Genomic DNA, 23297 nt, shown 5'->3' with positions numbered 1-23297 from the left:
CAACCTGTACACTTATTAGTCCTAAAAACAAATCAAGTAGATTCTTAATAAGAGGTAAAATTGGATCATTCTTGTATCTAGAAAAGTACATATGGTTATTCCCCATCCAATATCTATCTACCTATCTATCTATCTCATTATCTATCTATCTATCTATCTATCTATCTATCTATCTATCTATCTACCTATCTATCTCATTATCTACCTATCTATCTCATTATCTATCTATCTCATATCTATCTATCTCATATTTATCTATCTATCTATCTCATTATCTATCTATCTCATATCTATCTATCTATCTATCTATCTCATATCTATCTATCTATCTCATTATCTATCTATCTATCTGTCTATTTCATATCTGTCTACCTATCTATCTCATATCTATCTATCTCATTATCTATCTATCTATCTATCTCATATCTATCTATCTATCTATCTCATATCTATCTATCTATCTATCTCATGTCTATCTATCTGTCTATTCATATCTATCTACCTATCTATTTATCTATCTATCTACCTATCTATTTATCTATCTATCCATCCATCCATCCATCCATCTATCTCATATCTATTTATCTGTTTACCATCTCTCCTCTCATATTTATGTATTTGTTATAGATTTGCAAGTCTATCTGCCTAATCCTCTATATCTATTATAGCAAATGGAATACGTTTTTGTTCTTCATAGTAACATTAAAATAAGCATGTAAAGCAGCTTTTTCATAATCTTAAATTCTGTAAACGTTTCTATATGTTACTTGTTGCAGTTAGCACTGGGCAACATCCAAGGGCCAAGGCACAAAAAAAGAACATATTTGCATTAATGTACGTCTTCAGTCAATCTATTTTTCCATCTATGCTAGGCAAACAGATAGATATGAGATAGATAGATAGACTGGCATGCATTATTATATATTTATAAAATGTGATATAACATCAGCACTGTGTTGATTGCCTTTACAAGGGCTTGTTCCCACATATCCATTGATCAAGTTCAATTTCAGTACCACGCTGCAGGGAAACTGATACAAGAACTGACCCCATGCTTCGCTATGGGAGCAGTTTTGGCATGAGTTTCATCATTTGCAACTCCGGATGTCTCCCTACATTTCAGGCTATGGACTGCACACAAATGTCATCAGCTGTGTCCGGCTCAGACATGAAACAACTGGCAGTACACAACTGATACAAGTGATCCCATCCTAACTTAACTAGCCATTATCTTGACAGGCTATAAAATGTGTACTGTATGTTCTTGCTTTGTAGAGCCTAGAGGTCGCCCCTTGGAGCTGGATTTATGATCATGTAAACAGAACACTTTCATGCATACAGATAAGGTTGGGCTCACATTAGCACGTCATATCCTCTCTGTTATAGTATGAGTTCTATGTGGAAGGGATTGTAAAAGAGGAGGTGTTCTTATCCTTATCTTTATTTACATGAAAAATAAGCATAGGACAACTGATATATCCGAAATGTACTAGTTACCCAATTGGAAACCAAGGAATCTTGGTACAGACACAGTATGTTCGCTCTAACAGTTTTTGACATATGTTTTGCCACAACCCACTCATTTGTATGAGGTGTAAACTGTTGCGAAATGCATCAGCTGCATCTTTTATTGGTCCTTCTATATATCCATCCACCCATCTATTTCTGAGACTGTGCCTTTCACCTGAGTGGGGTTTGCAGAAAATGTGCTTACCACCAAAACAACTCCATTCAGATGAATGGAACTGATTATCAGTCCTGGAAATCTCTACAGTAAATTGGCTGCATATCAGGGTGCGCACATACTAAGTATTTGTCTTTGGTTTTTTTCACATATTTTGCTTAAAAAACATAAAGGAAACAATATATTCATGATTCCCAATAATTATTATATGATGCAGACTAATGCAAAAATACATCAAATTATATGAGTTCAATCAAGATCTGATAATGCAGAAGCATTTCCAAAAACATCTGATATATAACTTTATTTAAAGCACAGCATAAAAAATGCAAAAAAAAAACCCCCGCTAGTTTTGAAATGTCCTACAACAGCATAGTGATAGACATTTTATGATTCAATCACACATAATGATATGTAAAGTATTTATTACGGAAATATCAGTTTTCATCTATTTACTCATGATCCATTTGTACATAAACAAAAATATTAAGTAAATCCCATGAGGATGAATTAGTATAAAAAAGTTATGAATCTTTTACTTAATCCTTTTGTCTTTTTAGCTCCAAAGTTTGTATACATCATCCAGGTTTGGGCGCATTCACTGGTTTCTATTAGACAATATTATTTATGTTTTCATTTATTTCCTAGATCTTATATAGCGCCAACATATTCCGCAGCGCTGCATAGATGGCTGTCACTCGCATCAGTCTCTGTCTCCAGTGCTGCTCACAACCTACTTTCCTATCTTACACTCAGGACAATTTTAAAGGAAGCCAATTAATCTATCATTACGTCTCAGGAGTGTGGGAGGAAACCAAAGGAAACCCACACAAACATGGGGACATCATACAAAGTCCATGCAGATGTTGTTCTTTGTTGGATTCGAACCCAGAACCCCAAAATCTTTGATGTGCAGGTGGGAATGTACAATTAGCTTCTTTTTGCATCAGTTTTCCAATTGTTCTCCATGGACTTTGGAGTTAAAAAAAAATAAGGGAAAGCATACGTTTTCTGGCAGAGGCGTGCTCTTCCCTGAGTGTTTTTCACATTGAAATAATAACAGAAAAAAATCCCCAGTTCTTTAACTGATAAGATTTCACTGGAATGCAAAAAGGGATTGTAAAATGATGTCACTTTGTATCTCTTCTGGCAGGGTGTTCTTTCTTTTGCAGGATCCACACTGGTATTCTTGTTTTTTCACATTGTAATAATTCTAGAATAATTAAAGAAAAACCCTTTATCTGTAATCAGATTACACAAATTACTATGAGACTCGGTCTACTGGAGTGTATAAAAAGAACGGAAAAAAACCCTGCTAATTTCGGAGAATAGAATCAAATACAGAGAGACTGAACAATTAATATAAAGGTTGCGCAATCAGTTCAAACTAGTTGTGCACGCTACTGTTTGTCTGGTATTGCTTATTTCTACATGTATTTTGTCTAGGAATAGGAAAGGTTTCCTTTTAACAGATATCGTTTATTTCTATGAAGAAGCAAAAGTGATGAAAAGAGACTCATTGACTGATATCAGTCCAGTAGAAAAAAAGTCTTAGAAATCTTCCAAAACCTCAGCATGCTCCAACCTATGAATACAACTGCAGCCCAAGAAATGATGGCAAAGCTGTTGCAAACTAATTTCGCTTTAATGCCTCATTTCCACTTCATAAGGATTAGTTTTATTTAAAAAAATTAACAAAAACGTCCAGTAAGAAAATCTGTGTAAATCCAACTGACATCGCTCCCATCAGACATTTTTTCTTCTCATATCTTTTTCAGAAAAGCTTTAAAAAATATGAATTTACAAGAACGAGTGATGAGATAAAGTTACTGAAGGTAGTCCTAAGAATTACATGTGTATAACTCAAATAAAAAAAGCTGCTAAAACTTCAGATGTATTAGCAAATGCAGAAAAGATGTCTAACGTTATTTGCTAAACTGTAGCAGAATTAACCCATTTTGCTACTGCAGATGATTGCAGCTAACCATTTTATCACTGTATTTAAGTATCCTTTCAAAGTATATGCGTATATACTTATTATATTATAATACACATATATATCTAAACACACATATATGCATATTTAAATATATTTACTTGTATTATGTGGCTTGATAATTGAAGAAATACATGCATGTAAATACATATTATGATCTAGTTGGCTAATAATAATAAGTTACATTGTAACTAACATCTAAAACCTATGCATACCGTAATAGAAAGATGATCCATGAAACCAGTCTTAGAGGCTCCTCATCATCCAGCCCATAGTTGACTGTTTATATATAGATATATATATATAAGACAAATAATATATATGTATATATATAGAGAGAGAGAGAGCAATTATAGAGCCATTGAGCATGATTTATTGGTACATAATATAACTAGGGATGGATTGTGTCGCTTTACATATCTAGTGACTGTCCTTCTATTGTCGTTATACAACCTATTGTAACTGGGAGTACACAATTGAGTATTTCTTTACGTATTAGGATAAGCATGTTTACTATTTAACCTGTAGGGATTATTACATCACCCATTGCAGCATATAACTAATATACTATAGGAATTAGCATTGTAGATGCACTAGGGATATTTGAATGTAGTAATCTTACTTACTTCTTTACATATTAGGATAATATATATTGAATACAATCTGCTATATTTAGGGACTATTTATGTGTATATACATACACACACACACACATATATATATATATATATACACACACTTTGTCAGAAAACTATTGGAGTCATCCTTCAAATAATAGGTTTATGCAAGGGTTGGTAGGAGAATATCAACTATATTCAGAGCAATATATTCTCTATACAAATCATTTCTTTATATGTTACAGATGTGGCTACATTTACCTAAATTTTGGTACCTTGCTGCAACAAGTTATCTTAACACAACAAAAGCTATTAAAAAGGCAACAAAGTTCAATGTCCGAGTTGAACGCTTAAGTGTCAAGTTAGGCTTTGCTACGTGTGTATGTCAGGTTTTCTGCTGATACTGAAGGGACTGTAGATTATCCCCGGTATAAAATGCATGCAACTTTGACAGAAAAAGTCTTTGCACAGTAGTAGAAAACAATAGCTAAGTGCACATTAGCATGACATATTGTAAAGATGAAGTAAACCCAGTACAGAACTGCTGAGGGAAATGCATCTTGCTCCTAGCTGGACTGGAAGGACATTGTCCTGGATGCTGTCAGCACACACTCCGGGGTGTTTCTCCATAGAATAGACCTAGAGCAAGTATCCTAATGAAGTATAGGATATATGCACAAAAAAAGAGAGCAACATCTATCTTACACATCTATGAATACTGCATGCATCTGTACAGACTTAATGCATGCCATCAGTGTGCCGGATTTACTGCGCGTACATATAGTATTTTTTGGCGTGATGCAAATAGTGGGTGGCTGTTTGCATCTTGCAGGATTTAATCCTGGCACACATGAGGTTAAGGATTCACCTTACCTTTCAGCAGCACAAACAGATGAGACTGCAGCCTGAATCTCTTAAATGGGCGGTGCTGGGTGACTGGGACTCTTGGCCCAAGCTGCTTTAAGGCTGGTCAGGGGCGTGGGTTTCCCCTCCAGCAGCACCAAAACATAGCAAAAAAGGGCTCAGTGACATGCACTTGAGATAAGGGCAATTAGTTTCCCAGTGAGCCTCCTCCAGACCAGGATAACGGTGTGTGTGCAAGGCAAAAGTGATCAAAGGCTTTTTTTTTTCCTCTGCTGCACCATGCTGCTGATGCCCCCCTGCTGCCATCCTCTGGAGGTCTACCTGGTGCTCACATTATTGATCATCAGGGTTCCAAGGGGCTCAGGTTCCTCTCAAATTGGGGAAAGGAAACTGTTCCCTGTCTCCAGGTCTTCAGGTGTGAAAGGAAGGACATTGATTCTCCTTGATGTCAGCACCAAATCCTCCATCAGGACTGTGAGTGAGAACTTCCTCTCTGTTCAGCTGGACCCCTCTATCATCCGTGATGGCTGGTTGGACTTTCTGAGGTAAGCTCCACAAGGCTGGGTGTAATAATGCTGCAGCAGAGAGGAGTTCATGTCATGCTATGAAATCGATACTCCATTTCTAAACCATTTTTTTTCCCTTCCTTTTTTGTAAGCATGTTATAATGGAGAGCAGAACTGGTTTCCATTAAGATGCACATGTTTGCAATGTAAAAAGCATTTCAGAAATTTATCAGTTATGACTGAAAATAACCCTTCTGCTCGCACATAAGCAGCAATTAGGCATCTTGTAACTTTGCACGGAAGAGGACTGCGAGGGGACAAGGAGCCACAGAAGTGTTCCGTAAATCTGTTGCTGTCTATGGCAGCGATAAGCAGATTAGTAGTACAGAGAGCCTTAGAGCCTTCCACAGACTTCTCAGCCTCCTCATAACTCTCAGATCCTGTCTTTTCTCTGGCTCCACAAATAAATATTAGAAGCCAAAATCTCTCCACTTTGTGTTTCTGAGGCAACTGCACAAAACATGTGAACTGTAAAACCAGTTTAAAGCCACTTTGATCATTAAAGTTCCTCTGGTATATAAAATCATACAGGCTGAGTGTGTTCACTCTTCAAGTCTGTGATGTGAGCCATTACTGGGACCTGCACACTACTACAAATGCATCAGCAGAATTCTTTCTTTTAATTTGATCCATGACTTTGCTGTAGATTAGATCTGCCTTACTGGCCTGTGCCTGCAAATGTTATGTTAAATCAATTATTTCTGATTGACTGTGTGAGCATGGGAAGGTGATGTCTGCTTTATAGTCATGTCATAATATACAGGATTAGTTTTTTAAGAGTTGACTTTTGTTATATCTTTAAAAAATTACTGTATAAATATGTGGAATATGTTGGCGCTGTATGAATAAAGATTATTATTATTAAGATTGTGACATAAGGTTTTTCATATTTTCGCATAAAAGGATTTGCAGTGAAAGTTCTGAAAATTTGGGCTGTGTATGTTAAACCTAGATCGATAGAATTAATAATAATTATGATAGATAAGTACATGTTGGGGTGCATTCACACATGATTTCGGTGCGTTGCGAGAGGCACAGAAGTCACACGTGAAAATAATCTATCATATTAATTGGGTTAATTCACATGGGTTATTTTTTTCATACAGCGATGCTGCCAGATAAAAAGGTCGCCGCATGTCTTATTTTTGGGCAATTGTGTTCATGAATCACCCATTCTTCCCTAGGGGAAAGGAAAAACTAAAATCGCACTTATTTGTAATTCTGAGTTTCATGCGAGTGCGACTTTTTAGTTTTCTTATTAAAAAACTGTGCAACTTTCATGCACATAAAAATTGCACGTGCCGAGATGCATTTAAAAAAAAAACTCATTGCACTGACAGAGAAAATCAATGGTTTGCCAGTGTGATACTGGAACGAGTTTCTCTGACCGACATTGCACTCACCCATGTGAATGTATTCTTAGACAGATATTAGAGAGATGTGAGATAAACAGATAAAAGAAAGAAATGACAGATAATAATGTTATCATGATGCATCGGTCATGTTAATGATTGCTACAAGTGTAGATAGATAGATATGAGACAGATAGATAGAAAGATAAACACTAGATAAATAGATAGATAGATATGAAATAGATAAACAATAGATAGATAGATATGAGACAGATAGATAGAAAGATAAACACTAGATAGATATGAAATAGATAAACAATAGATAGATAGATAGATAGATAGATAGATAGATAGATAGATAGATAGATATGGGATAGATAGATAGATAGATAGATAGATAGATAGATAGATAGATAGATAGATATGTGATAAATAGATAGATAGATATGAGATAGATAGATATGAGATAGATAGATAGATAGATAGATAGATAGATAGATAGATAGATAGATAGATAAGCACCAGGTAGATAGATATGAGATGGATAGATAGATATGAGATAGATAGATGTGGGATAGATAGATATGAAATAGATAAACAATAGATAGATAGATAAGCACCAGGTAGATAGATAGATATGAGATGGATAGATAGATATGAGATAGATAGATAGATAGATAGAGATGAAATAGATAAACAATAGATAGATAGATAGGTAGATAGATAGATAGATGGATAGATATGAGATGGATAGATAGATATGAGATCGATAGATAAATAGATAGATATGAGATAGATAGATATGAGATAGATAGATAGATAGATAGATAGACAGACACCAGGTAGGAAGATAGATAGATAGCTAGATAGATAGATAGATAGATAAGCACTAGACAGGTAAAGCGCATGTTAGTAGATTCCATTTATTTATACTGTATTCAGATATATGTAGAAACACAGTTTCTTACATAAGACTGAATCAGTTCAGTGAAAATCATTTTTTCTTTTACAGGATCCATACTTTGCCGCCGGCGGCAGTCACAATGGTGTTTTTAATTTCAATTTCTTTTTAATTTAGTTTTTCATCAAAATGAAAGGATCATGACAGATCCCATCCGTAGGAGTAAAACTGATTACAAAGTTCTGATCATCTGCAGAGTCCTATAGAAATGAATGACATCTGTCCATGGATCTTTTGGGTTTACAAAAAAAGCTTTTGGAAATGCAATACATACAACAAAGGAAAACATCTTTAGAATGCCAATGCAAACTGGTATTATTTATGGTTCTGCTGTAAAAGCTAATACCAACCTATCGCAACTATCAAAACGTTCAGGTGCCTGTAGAAATATGGGCAGCAAGCTAGAAGAGTCAGGACAGCACAATGCTTTAACTAAGCGTCCGCATACACATTAGATATAAGTTGGTAAAAATGGACAGTTTCAACCAAAACAATTGTCCATCGAGTGAAATTTAGGAACAAGCGATTGTTTTAGACTGTGTTATCTGGAAAGAAGTCGGCCACGAATGACTCTTTCCTCAATAGTCAAACAAAAGATCTTTTGTCTACAGACTATCATTGATAGAATGTTCCCCCAGAGATTCTTTATCTGTCACCTGGTGACTCTGAAAATGTATGGCCAGTTTGAATGACTTTAACTGCCAATATAGACTAAAATATGTATGGCTGCATTGATGAAACCATCATTCACCTGGAGATTGTTCAACCATCAACCTACAGTAGTTCTATCTAATATGTAAGGCCACCTTGAAGATGCAAAAATGATCTTCAATAAGATGTATTCCTCAGCAATCAACCACAAAAAAAGCACCATGTGGACCATTTAACCTAAACAAACATGTCTAGTGAAACATTGTGCAAGCATGACTAATAAAGAGAGAATTGATTTTGTTCACACTGAACTTCCTACTTTTTCCATACAACTACTGTATGGGCGCATACAGCATACAGTAGAAGTGATTGGTAACACCATATGCCATGTTATTCTCCACTGCTCATTTCTCATTATTATAGCCAGCCAATCAGAGGAGACCTTACATTACAGTATATATGCTGCTACGTTCAACCTACATATTGTAGCACATGTACTAAATTGTTGTCTTACATATTAACATGACATAAGCACAAGCAGGTAGATACTTATAATCGTAAATCCTAGAAACTTAGAAGTTACTATATGCTTCACATTTTTGGATTGTTTTATATGGAGGTCTGTGGTCTATGGACAATGACATTATTCACCATGCTTAAAAAGTCAAATTGACCATCTATCTATCTATCTATCTCACATCTATATCTATCTATCTATCTATCTATCTATCTATCTATCTCACATCTATATCTATCTATCTATCTATCTATCTATCTATCTATCTATCTATCTCACATCTATATCTATCTATCTATCTTCTATCTATCTCATATCTATCTATCTCATATTTATCGATCACATATCTATCTATCTATCTTCTATCTATCTCATATCTATCTATTTATCTATCTATCTCTTCATCAGTCTATCTATCCTACATCTATCAATCTATCTATCTATCTCTTCATCAGTCTATCTACCCTACATCTATCTATCTATTTATCTATCTATCTATTTATCTCATATCTCTCTCATATCTATCTATCTATCTATCTATCTATCTATCTATCTATCTATCTATCTATCTATCTATCTCTTCATCAATCTATCCATCTCCCAAAAATCTCCAGCACTCTCAGGAAATCTTTTGGGAGTTTGTATTCGTGAGTATCTCAAGTCTCCGCCAATGGGATCCATTGATATTGACATAAGTTAACTATAGTATATATATATATTTTTTTAATTATGTACTCTATGAATCAGTTATTGGAATTTATTATCTATTTAAATATGAAGCTGCTATATGGCACTTCACTTGTTATAATTATTTCTAAAATGTTTTTAACACTGGTTAATTAACACATGCTATGCACATGTGTAAGTATGATGCATTTCCTTTGTATGCTTAAAAAAAAGCCTCAGTAGTCCTACATGTACTAGGTGATGTCCTATGCAAACGGCCGAGAGTGAGTTGTGCCTGAGATTCTTGGATACAACCCGCATCGGACAGCACATGGACCCCCCGTTTAGTGCAGGACACTAAATATTACAAGCCCTATTCTTGCAGGAGACTCATAAAAAAATAGGACATTGCAAAATTTTCAAACTCGGACCATTGGTTTGACTGAAAAAATGCTGGCATGCATGAACCCATTCTGATGGGTTATTTTTCCGTGTAAGTTCTGTCCATCTCGGATACATGGAATGGGAAATAATCACGGGCAACCAGATATAAATCAGGATGCTTATATTTGTGGACTCTATAGGGAATATATCCGCTTGTACAGGCTATCCAAACTGCAGGCAGCATGTTATAGAGCAGGAGGAGCTCTGCTCATTCTGAGCTCAGTGGGCGGTCCCATCAGTGATTGACAGCTATCTCTGTATGTACAGCCATTCACAGATTGTTGTCAGTCACTGATAGGACTGCTCAGTTCAGAATGAATTAAGATGTAAATGAATAACATACAAGTTATACTGATTCATTTCCTCCTGCTCTATAACATGATGCCTGCAGTTTGGACAGCATGGTTGATCTGACAGTTTCCCTCTAAGTTTTGCTGGAGGCCTTATTGCCATTATTTAGAGCAAGTTTATTAGATGTTGCAAGCGGAGGATAAATTAGCTGCACCTCTAATTATGGCTGGAGATGTTAAGTTACTTTTTACAACAAACATGACTTTTTAAAAAGTCACATATCTTAAATCTGCTTAAAAACTCCTATTCTGTTCAAGCCTCACCCTCTTCTCTAGACACTTTGGAAAGCTGGAGTTTGAGGTGTCCAACCGTAAAAACTCACAAAAGTTTTTGAAAAGCAAAAACTTTCACATGTTCATTTAATCCATCTATCTTTATCACTTATCTCTGTCATATACTGTTCGTCAATAGCTAGCAGTACAAAATACAATGTTGTAGAAAGTCGTCAAAAGACTTGGGCACAGTGACTGATGACACTTTAGTTCAGATGACATTTTATTTAAACTACATTTTTGAAAATCGTTCTGGACATCTGGGATGGGTATTTTCTGCTTATCACTTTCCTTTGTTGGCAGCGGAAACTAAATTGATTTCTGCCGTATGTGATTAAAATAATGGTAGGTAAAGACTGCCGTCACACCTGCGTTAGGGTCAGTTCACGGTTTCCGTCTCTCTGGGACATTTTTGGAGGAGAGAGATTAAAAAAAAAAAAAAAAACGTTTTTCCCCTATTGATTTCAATGGGGGTTTCAAAAAGGCAGAAGGCGAACTAAACGGCTTCCATCAGTTTTCCAGTTTTTTCGATGGAAAAATAGCGCAGTATTCAGCGGTACTTTTTCATCCAAAAAAACAAAAACCTGATGATATGGAAACAAATGGAAGCAATTTCGCTTTTATTTGAAACCCCATTGAAATCAATAGGGAAAAATAGAACCGTTTTTTCCCAATTTATATTGGTATGTTTCCTCCTAAAATGGAGCAGAGAGTTGGAAACCCTGAACTGAGCCCTGAAGCAGGTATGAAATCAGCCAAATATGTGTTCTATAAGTTGTGTAAGGCATTGTCTATATTTACGTGTTTTTATACTTACTGCACTCTTAGTCCCCTAAAGCAATGCAAACGTGATGGAAGACTCAGCAGTGACATTTTTATCACATGTAACTTAGTATAATGTATTTTCAAGGCACCGTTTAAAGCTATAAGTATAAATAATGCATTGGATCTGTCGTACGGCACATGAAAAGTCGACATTTGGTGGTTTACTTATTAAGTATTTGACTGACCGATTTGTTTTGCACTGCTTCTTTAAAAATTCCATATGCCATTATTAATTTGGGCACAATGAATCTTAAGATACCAAAGCTGATAATTGTTTTCATGAACTGGAAGTAGAAGCGACATTTAAGAACACATTCACATGGATATGTTACAGTGTTCATTGAATACTGCACTGCTGAATGCCTCTAATGTAATATGTAAACCTTGAGAAGCAGGATCACAGCATGCGCTATTACATCGCAAAATACAGAAGTAGTCTCCCCTGGAAGCGATGCCTATAGAGCAAAATACGGTACATCAAGAACATACCATACATTGATGCATTCAGTGTCAGCTGTTTTGTAATACAGAACTGTATAGACTCTGTCCTAGTACAGTAGGTCTTAATGTGAATGTGTCATCAGAAAAAGACCTATTGTATAAATCACATTTTTATGTTACACATATTTTTTAAAGAATTTTTGGTGTTTTTTTTTCCCCTCAAATTTTCAATGTCAAAATCTATATTATTAAAAAAAATCCTAAAATTCTGCAGTTTTTACACAGACCACCAAGCCTAATAATAGTCTGACACTTCCTGTTCTTTAGAGAAATACCCTCAGCTGTCATTTCACTATCATCACAGGCAGGATTACACTGACACGTAACACCTATACATAGATAACACAGGATCCACCATTCACCAGAGGTGATGGTCACAGCTCACTTCCCCCCCTTCAGTGCCCAGGTCACAGAACGCGCCCACAACACTTCCCAAAGAAGCCGGCAGCATCCATTCTGTTTATGGCCCATGAGGCTGCTGTAAAGCATATTTCTAAAAGCTGCTGTAAAGTATATCTCTGCAGCTCAGGAAAGATGGCCATCCCCATAGTCGTGTACAGGCAATAGAATACAAATCTACAATCAGAAAGTAAGAACTGATTACAAAAATGGAAAATGCATCACTATCTGGCTTTAATTATTGACAAACTGCATTCCGGATGCATTTCTCTTAATAAAACGGTAGCTGCCTTTGTTGGTAAAGATTACACTCCATAGATCTAACAATACTCATCAGCGATAATGCCTAATCTACGTTATTAAATATTTGGTTTGATTATATGCAAATTGTTTCACATTTTTACTTCTAATTGTTCTAGTCATAAAGTTGAAAAAGTTCTTGTGCAGCAATAGAAGTGAATTATATTTGCAGGAGTGGCTCAGTGGTTAGTAGCACTGCTGCCTTGTAGCGCTGGGCTCCTGGGTTCACAGTTGATGAAGGACAACATCTGCATAGGGTTCCTAAGTTCTCCTCTGTTAGTGTGGGTTTGCCTCCCACAATCAAAAAATATACCGATAGGGGAACTTGGAATTTAGATTGAAAGCCCAAATGGGGGCAAGTACTGGTGAAAGTGACAGTCTGTGTACCGCACTGCAGAATACGTATGGACTATATAAATTAGTAAAACTATATAGTGCTAACCACTTTTCACACCACTGAGAACCAGTTTCAAATCCATTGTAAATATCTTGTCACGTGTAGCATTTCATGACCCCATGATCTGATAGAGAATTGAAATACTAAAATAACTTGGGGGAAATATTTAGCTCTATAACTGGTTTTAGTCCTTGCTAAGAGTCTGGCCTGGGCCTGTTTTATGTATTCTCTACTCTACTTTCTAGTAAGAGTTGAGTAAGACAATGTAATGACATTTCCTTCCCTGTGATAGGAGGCAAATGTCTGCACAATGGAATGCCAAACTTTCACTCGTGCTATGTAATGTAAACTGATGCAAAAACCTTTAATTGCAAATGTAATTTAAGTCCGTTAATGTGTTTTCGCATTCGTATTTCCATTGCAAATCTGCAGCATCCTTATCGTTGCAAATCTGCAGCATCCTTATCGTTGCAAATCTGCAGCATCCTATACTGCCGAAAGTACCCCATATAAGACAAAAGAGTGTTGGGCCACTTCCAAACAAGTGTAGTTTTGAATCAGATTCGTTTCTTGTCTTGTGGACTGTAATATGGACCATGTATCTGTTTACATGGGTGTGTTTTTCACAGCCGTGATTTTAAACTGCAGGATATGCTACTTTTGTCTGTTTTTGGTGAAAACTGCGTATTTGTATTATGTATCATTGTTTATATCTTCAAAATGACATGAAAAACGAGTAAAAGAAACAACACAAAGCTTATAAAATGAACTTGAGGACACGTTCCTGACATACATACTGCACTAGATGCATCTGCCTTTCATGTCTGTATCTCCCAAGGATCATGTACAGAAGACCCTGAATGCCGCCTGTACTAAATGCACTGAAAAATGGATTCAACCTCATAACATTTGATATTTCATTGGATGTGTCCGAACATACAAACAGAAAAACATGCAGGAGAAAATGGAAAAACAGAAAAAGCTGACGTGAGCACGGCCCTTGTTTTATTTTCATCAATTAACAACTTTTTTAACTTCTAGTATTTGTGCCGCCGAAGCAAGCACATCCCTTACCAACTTTTACTTATAATGATACGCCCGCGTTACCGTAAAAATGACCGATCAGGATGGATTCTAGTCATTTCTAATGGCACAAACTGTAGCCAAAGTACTCAAAGTCACACTTGCATATAATCGGCCGAACAAGAGTTTATACTATACAAACACTTGTTTTTGATTATTGCACCATGTAAACAAGACAGCCATCAGCCAACACACACGAAAACAAACTCATTTGTTAGCTGTTTGCCACTTTTATGCAGCTGCAAAGTTTCCCTTGTTGGCATCACCTTTCCCCATATAGACAATAGATGTGCTACCAACAATAATGAAAGTGTATGAAGGACGAACGATCATATTGACCATCTTTTGTTCCCAGTTTGCATTGGCCTGCATGAGGGACCTTTTAACAAGCGCCGATCAACTTGTTCTATTGTCAGGTAGCACTTGTCATGGGCCTGAAATTTGGCTGTGTAAAAGGATCCTAAATTTGCAGTAATTACATAATACAGTTCAACAGGTAAGTTTCTGTTTACTGAGGCATATACCTCAACATATGCTACACATATCCATAGGGTTCTATTTTCCGAACCGATATCATTAAGTCGGAGTGGTATATATTGGCGTACCGTTTTTTGCTGTATAGATTAGCATGGTAAACTACATTATTCTGTGCAGAGGCATCTGGAAAAATGTTTTCTTTTTAAACATGGGAGCCTATAGCCGACGTATTCTTCTGTATTGTACTGTATGCATACAGCAGAGCCTTCAGGTATACATTGGGAGATCTTCCTGATGTATACCTCTGATGGCTCAAACATGATAAACATTGTAAAATCTGCAACGTGTTATTTGTCGTACCGGTCTCTTCAGGTGAGGCAGGGAGCCCTGCACTCCAACAACACTAGATTGCACATGCCGACACTCATGTGAATATTGCTAAAGCAAATTTTCCTCTTTGCTACTACATCTCGCTTTCACTGCGATGCTTGAACCTATATAAAAGCACTCATGAATCGTTTATTTTCTCTTCTTTTTTCACGCTTTGGTTATTTGTTTGCATTTCGTGGAGTTTATCTTGAACATTTACTTGTTATCTGTTACAGATTGCTTGGTTTAGATCAAACAGCACCATGCATTTACAGATTCTTATCACATTAAGTTACAAATATGTGGCAGACAACTATTTCACTCCATATGTCATTTCTATGAAGTTACAAATCTTAAAACATATGTGGTAAACACCAAGAATTCACAAGTAACGGAGAGTATGACTATATTTGAAGTAGTTTCACTGTAATTATTTAGTCTTGTTCATTTTTTATTCTATTATATATAATGTATTTCCTTCTCTTCCCAGCTCCAAAAGGCTTGTGACTCTCGCCCGAGGTCTGGCCCCTGCTTACCTGAGGTTTGGTGGCAGGAGAACTGATTTCTTACAGTTTCAAAACATCAAGAACCCAGCAAAAAACAGAGGGCCAGGTCCTGATGACTATCTGAAAAACTACGAAGACGGTAAGGACCTGCAGACTCTATAGGCAAGGATTTGGGTGGTTTCATACATGGCAGTTTTTGGGGAAAAAATGTTGTAGTTTGTGTGACAGTTTCAGAGCCAAAGTCAGAAGTGGGTTAAAAGGCTTCCCTCTAAAGTTAGATCAGCTTGTTTAATTACCTTGTTTGAAAAATAATACAATTTAAAACAAACGAAGTGTCATATAAAGAAACATTTATTTTTAAGAAAATGTGTTCAAAAACTATTCAGCTGCTCAAAATAAGGAGATTTCTTATTTAAAGGTGGTTTTACATCTGTGTTGGAACCTCTGTGAATACTGGAAGAAAAACCGAGCAAATGGGCGGACTGCATTATGGTCAAAAGGACGGAACCTTTCAAAAGCGGGGATTCCCCTTTCCTGCTCCCCGAACGGAGCAGGAAGGCAAAATCCCCAGCGGAGGTGTGAAAGCACCCCAACTCCTTAGTGACCAGCCTATTTGTGCCTTAAAGACCAAGCAATTTTAATTGTTACATTGCAAGAGCCATAACTTGTTGACATAAACATATGAAAGCTTGTTTGGGGGGTGGGAGGGAGTTGTATATTTTAATAGCACCGCTCTGAGGTACATATAATGTATTGTATTACTTTTATGACATTTTTTTGTTTTGCATTGTTTTGTGTTGTTTTTACAGCATCTCCATTCAGTAAAAATACCACGATAACTTTATTATCTGGATCAGCACAATTATTGCAATATTAAGTTTATATAGATTTTTTTTTTAATTTTAAGTACTTTTGCACAATACAAACACGCTTAAAGAAGAACAATTGAATCTGCATCGCCACATTATTTTTCAATACTTTTATTGGAGTTTACAGTAAACCAAGAATAAAAAAGTTGACATATTTGTTTGTTAGAATACACATTCTGAGATCTATAGCATTTTTATTTTGTAGGCAATGGAGCCTTATGAGTTTTAAATTTTTATTGGTATCATCTTGAGGTACATGTGACTTTTGGATTTTGGGGAGGCGAACAAAAGAAAAATAGCAATTCTGGCATTACTTTTTAAAATTATTTTTATAGCATTCACTAAGCCAGATAAATAACAAAATAGTTTCATTGTCTGGGTGTTTATGAACAAGCTAATGCTCATTATGTATTGCTTAAAAAAAAGTTATTGGTATAAAATCCATTTAAAATGGGGTTTTATTGGAGAAAAAAAATATATATTTTTTTAAAACCTTATTTTTTTTCTTTCAATTAAACTTTATTGAACTTTTTGAGACAATTTTTTGTCTTAGCATAATATACATTATTAATTAGGCGTTGTAGAATGCAATACATATGACAGCAGCCTTTGAGATTATGTGGGAATTGGGTCCTAATAGGCTGAATTACATGGCAGACATGGAGGCCTCTGTCAGGCTTCCAGCTACCATGAGAACCCATTGGTACCTTGTGAACGCACTGCAGTTTGCCAATGGGTGACAGAAAGAGCCCCTTCAACTAGTCATCAGTTTACTTGCTGCAGTTGCTATTGTTTGTGGCATGTAAGGGGTTAAACTGCTAGGACCTGAGGTTTCTCAGTTCCTGGCTGTTAGAGCAGAAGCCTGGCTGTCAGTAGTCAGTCAAGCTACCACCTAAAAAAGATGTATGTACAGGTGTAAAGCCCATTAGTGAGGTCAGTAAATGGGCATATTGCGGTCATACAGGACATAAAGCACACCCTTTACTTTCATAACAGTCCGACTATCAGCAGACATACTGATATCAAAATAGGCCAACTGGTCCAGAAAAATACAATAAAAAGTTAATTTAAAATTTTGCTGCATCCCCTTTATGTAGAATGACTTCCTCTAGTTGAGAGGGTATCGAGATCGCTAGTGCTTGGCACTACTCAGTGGTGGTTGAATCCTACATTTGCTGAATCTGAATGGTGCGGCATCAGAAGCCGAGCCCACTCCATCCCGCAGTGGGAATCAGCTGTTACCAACAGAGGGAATAGATAAGAACGGTGATCCCTATGTGACATCATCAGCCCTCTGCGATGAAATTAGACCCCATGGCCTATGCGATACCATGGCAACAGGACGCCAGATACTGATGTGCCATTGCCTATGATCGCTATTGGAAGCAATAAAGCATTACAGAACAGAAGGCCTAGAATGCACCGAATTATCATAGCAATCATAGCTGTTATGGTTCAAGTACCCTACAGGGACAAAAAAATGTAAAAAATGAAAATTAGTATAAAAAAAAAGTAAAAAAATAACTGAAAGCCCCTTTTTGCGCACTTTCCCCTATTTGTATAAAAAAAAATTAATCCCACATATTTGGTATCATCGTACCCGTAACGACCAGTACAATAAGTTGAATACACTACTTATGCTGCACGGAAAAAACAAAAACAGGCAAAATGCTTATTTTGTTTGTTTTGCTTCCCCCCAAAAAACAATAAAAGGGACCAATAAAGCCATATGCACCCCAAAGTGCTACCAGTACAAACCACAGCTCGTCATGCAAAAAACAAGCTCTCACAGAGCTCCGTCCATGGAAAAATAACTACATTTTGGGACTTTGAATGCAACAATGTAGAAAAAATAATAATTTCCCCCCAAAAATGTTTTTTTATTGTGCAACAATGGAAAAACCTAAAAGAATTATAATAATTTTTGTATCATTGTAATTGTATCAGCCTACAGAAAGAAAGGTATCATCTCATTTATGTTGCATGATTAAGGGCTCATGTCGACGGGCGGGTCGGAGTCTGCATGCGGCAGCCCTCAGCGGAATCGGACTCTGCTTACCCGTCCGGGTCTTCTTTTTTTTTTTACTGCGGATGTGTGCAGAAGCGCTGGCTGGCATGCCGGCACACATGCGCATTAGAGGGTTTTTTCAAAACTCCTGCTTTCCCACGGAATCCACGGCCCGTCTGTAATATCAATTGCGGACGGGCCGCGGATTGGATGGCTTTTATTGACTGCAATGGAAGCCATCCATGCGAGAACCGCACTGAAATGAAGCATACTGCGATTTAATTTCCACACCAAAACGTCCGCAAATCAAATCAGAATGCTTTAATTCAGTTGTGAATGCCCATCCTTCCTTATAGGTGGCTTGAACTGTGGATCATCCGCGCTGTTGCCCCGCGTGTATTCTGCAATTCAAATCCACCCGTAAACATTGGGCCTAGCGCTGTAAGAAAAACAAAAACAATGTCAGAATTGATGTTTTTTCTCTCCCTGCTCTCAAGAAAAGTTAATAAAAATTTTACAATACATTATATGTACCCAAAAATGGTACCAATAAAAGGCGTGCAAAAAACAAGCGTCCATATGGGCCGTGGGGATAGAAAAATAAAAAGTTATGTCTTCTGAAAAGTGGAGATGCAAATCTCCAAAAAGCGTTGCGTTCTTTGTGCCAAAATGGGCCATGTACCTAAAGGGTTAATCTTCAGTGGTGCTGCATGGATTTTTATGTAGCTTCCACTTCATTTTTTCCAATAAGGACTCGGTCGGCAACAAATCAGGGCTTCTTGCAGGCCAGGGAAGTGTGGGAATCCTCTTCTGAGCCAACCAGGCTGTAGTCGACTTAGCTGTTTGACAGGTCGCTCCATTGTGTTAGAAAATGAATTCTCCATCATTAGTTTGAAGCTTCGGAATAGAGGGCAAAAGATGTTCAGCCAAAATTTCTTGGTACACGGGAGCATTGATACTATTTACTATGAAGTGGAGATTGCCAACACCTTTAGCTGATGTGCATCCCCACCATTACAGAAGCTGGAAATCTCACTGCCTGAGTTAAATAGTCTAGGTAGGAATGCTTTTTCAGAAGTTTGGATCACTCATAGGGTGTTACTTAGCCCACACCAGACGTTTCGTTTTTTGCAAGCTCATTACACATGTTTTTTTTTTTTTGCCTTTGCCTTGTAGAAGCCAAAAGCTAGTCTGCATATGGCTGCACTGCATGCTATGTTACTTAAATTCTTCCCGGTAATGGAATTCCCCTCCATTGAAATTGTAGCAGCTGACGATTGCGGATTCTTCTTGACAATTCTGCGCAGCGCTCTTCTGTATAGGGCAAAAATTTTATAAGGGGCGTCCTATTTTCTTCCCAACAGCAGTTGAGCCTGTTTTTGTATATTTTGAAATTGTTGAGCGAGCGGTATCCAATGTTTTGTAAGATTTCCCCTTTTTAAGCAATATTATAATTGCTTCCCTCAGTTGGCCGTGTACTGGGTTGCTAAACAGCATTTTTATAAATGCCATGAAAAAGTGTGAAGTTATTAAAATTAAATAGTGCTATTAACCAATCAGCAAACAATGGTTGGACTATTATGACAATCCCCTGGCTGCAGGTGGAATATTATGTAACATAGGTTGATGTTGAAGAACTTGTGTAACTTTTCTGTGAATCATATTATTTGAATCCCAAACTTGCCTTCTACTACTAGTATGCACTACTAGTACTACTAGTATGGATGTACTACTAGTATGGATGTACTACTAGTATGGAGTAGTAATTATAGTTTAAGAACGCATGAAGCTTGGAGAACTGACAAACATGACAAAAGAATTTATGATGACTTTACAAAAACGCATTTTTTAAAACAAATGGTAGCCGGACTATTGTGAAGAGGGGTAGTATAAGGGAAGGAGTTCGACTTCACCTTTCTGCTGGAGCCATTTTTGGTTTTAGCTCAATAAGTTACATCAAAAATCACTGCAATGGCAGTTTAAAAAAATACTGCATGTGAAACTGCCCTGAAAGAGGTTTTCCAAGACATTTATGATGTGTCCGCAGGATATGCCATATATCTTTACTAGACAGGGGTTCTACCTCTTGAAATTCTACCATTTACATTGGGGTCTCCTGACCCCTATTCTACTCAGTAACTGGTGGCAGCAACATACATATGAAGGATGAATGGAGAGGTGTCAGCACATATGTGTACAGCCGTCTCCATTTTAGACAATGGGAGTTAGAGAAACAGTCTGGCAAGTCCTTGGGCTATGTCCACATGGGACGGATTTGCTTCGGAATGTCTCCAGTGGACTTTTCGCAGAGGTAAATCTGCGCCAAAAGACGCACCATTTGGTGCAGAATTTATAATGTGGATTTTGAGGCAGATTTGACCACCCTCGTTTGAAGAGGTGGAATCTGCACAAAAATCCATTGCTATAATTTACATGCTGCAGATCCAAAATCGGCTCCACAGGTCAATTTCCACAGCCGAGTGTTTTCAGCAGCATGTGGAGCAAATTTTTAAAATCTTATGCTGCTATTGTAAAAATACCGCAGATTTTCCATGCGGATTGTTGCACGGAAAATTGGCTGCAAACCCATCCCATGTGAGTATAGCCTTAGGCCTTAGTCAGACGGGCGTTTTTTGCCGCGATTTGCGCATGCGCATGCGTCCGGCGATTTTATAAAACCATTGCTTTGCAATGGTATCGGACACATGAGCGCTTTTTATGCGCTCTTCCGATAAATTATAGAACAGAAATCGCAGATCGCACCTATCTGCGATCTGCGATTCCTGTTCTCTTCTCTATATGCGCTCAATGGGGCCGGCGGCAGCAGCGCCGACCCCATTGAGAACATATAGAAGACAAATCCTTCTTCTCTGCCACAGCTGCAACAGCTGTGGCAGAGAACGATGTTTGCCCATTGAATTCAATGGAGCCGGCAATACAGCCGACTCCATTGAAAGCAATGGGCCGCCGGCGTGCGCGGGATGAATTGTCAGGAAGGGCTTAAATATATAAGCCCTTCCCTGCAATTCATCCAGAAATGTGTTAAAATAAAAAATATATATGTACTCACCTGCTCCCGGCAGCCGGAGTTCCGTGCGGCCGGCCTGCAGTGGGTGTGAAGGGGGTGTGAGTCAGACCTGCCCCCTGATTGGCTCAGCGCTGAGCCAATCAGGGGGCAGGTCTGACTCACACCCCCTTCACACCCACTGCAGGCCGGCCGCATGGAACTCCGGCTGCCGGGAGCAGGTAAGTATATATATATTTTTTATTTTAACACTTTTCTGGATGAATTGCAGGGAAGGGCTTATATATTTAAGCCCTTCCCGACAATTCATCCCACTCTCGCCCGCAGCGCATTGCTTTCAATGGAGCGGGCTGTATTGCCGGCTCCATTGAATGCAATGCGCTGGACAGCTCCGGCCCGTTTCTAATGAAACGTGGCTAGGAGCAGATTTTCGGGCGATTTTCGGGCATCGGTCACGCGATTTGCGCATGCGCATCCGTCATGCGATCCGCAAATCGCGCGAAAAAACGCCCGTCTGACTAAGGCCTTATACTGGTGGTTTTTATTGCTCTTTGCTTCAAACTGATTTGAAACCGAAATCAGTTTATGACCTTGTTCACACTGCTGTATTTGATGCACTGTGAAACATATTTTTGTTTTCAGGACATCTAAGATTAAAGCCCCATTTACACGCAACAGTTATCGCTCAAAATTTGTTCAAACTATGGCTTTTGAGCAATAATAGTTGCATGTACACGCTTCCATCTTTCACTCTTCGGCTGAACAATGATTTTTAGGTGAGCATAAAATCTATCATTCAGCCGGTGACAGATAGCAGGGACCACACGCTGTGTTCTCCACGGGAGCAGCTGATTACATTATATTCAGCTGAGGCCTTAGTCAGACGGGCGTTTTTTCGCGCGATTTGCGGATCGCATGACGGATGCGCATCCGCAAATCGCGTGACCGGAGCGCGCATGTCGCCCGCAAATCTGCTCCTAGCCGCGTTTCATTAGAAACGGGCCAGAGCTGTCCAGCGCATTGCATTCAATGGAGACGGCAATACAGCCGTCTCCATTGAAAGCAATGCGCTGCGGGCGAGCCTGGGATGAATTGTCGGTAAGGGCTTAAATATATAAGCCCTTACCTGCAATTCATCCTAAAATGTGTAAAAATAAAAAAAAATTGTATACTCACCTTCTGCCGGCAGCCGGAGCTCCGCGCGGCCGTCCTGCAGTGGGTGTGAAGGGGGTGTGAGTCAGACCTGCCCCCTGATTGGCTCAGCGCTGAGCCAATCAGAGGCATGCCTCACTCACACCCATTCATGAATTCATGAATGGATGTGAGTCAGACCTGCCCCTGATTGGCTCAGCGCTGAGATGCAGCAGTCACTCACCCATTCATGAATTCATGAATGGGTGTGTGAGTGTTTTCAGCCTCTGATTGGTCAGGGCTGTGACCAATCAGAGGCAGATCATTCAGCAGGCGGGGATTTTAAAGCCCCGCCGGCTGAATAGTGCCAAGAAGCAGTTCAGGAGAACTGACAGCGGCCGCGACTGGACTCCGGCTGCAGCGGAAAGGTGAGTATACAATTTTTTTTTATTTTAACACATTTTAG

At 38.1% G+C, this 23297-nt stretch overlaps 1 protein-coding gene across 1 annotated transcript in view; it reads left to right on the top strand.

The window, feature by feature from the left end:
- Positions 1–5374: 5374 nt before the first annotated feature.
- HPSE2 (heparanase 2 (inactive)) overlaps positions 5375–23297 on the top strand; it is a 232634-nt gene continuing 214711 nt past the window's right edge. The window contains exons 1-2 of the mRNA XM_066601114.1: positions 5375–5706; positions 15783–15937. Of these exons, the coding sequence (XP_066457211.1) occupies positions 5441–5706; positions 15783–15937 (421 nt within the window). The 5' untranslated portion in view covers positions 5375–5440. The remainder of the gene's footprint in view (positions 5707–15782; positions 15938–23297) is intronic.

Source organism: Eleutherodactylus coqui, chromosome 4 (genome assembly GCF_035609145.1).
Source record: "Eleutherodactylus coqui strain aEleCoq1 chromosome 4, aEleCoq1.hap1, whole genome shotgun sequence".
Lineage (NCBI taxonomy): Eukaryota > Metazoa > Chordata > Amphibia > Anura > Eleutherodactylidae > Eleutherodactylus > Eleutherodactylus coqui.
This window is presented reverse-complemented; position numbering and strand designations above follow the sequence as displayed.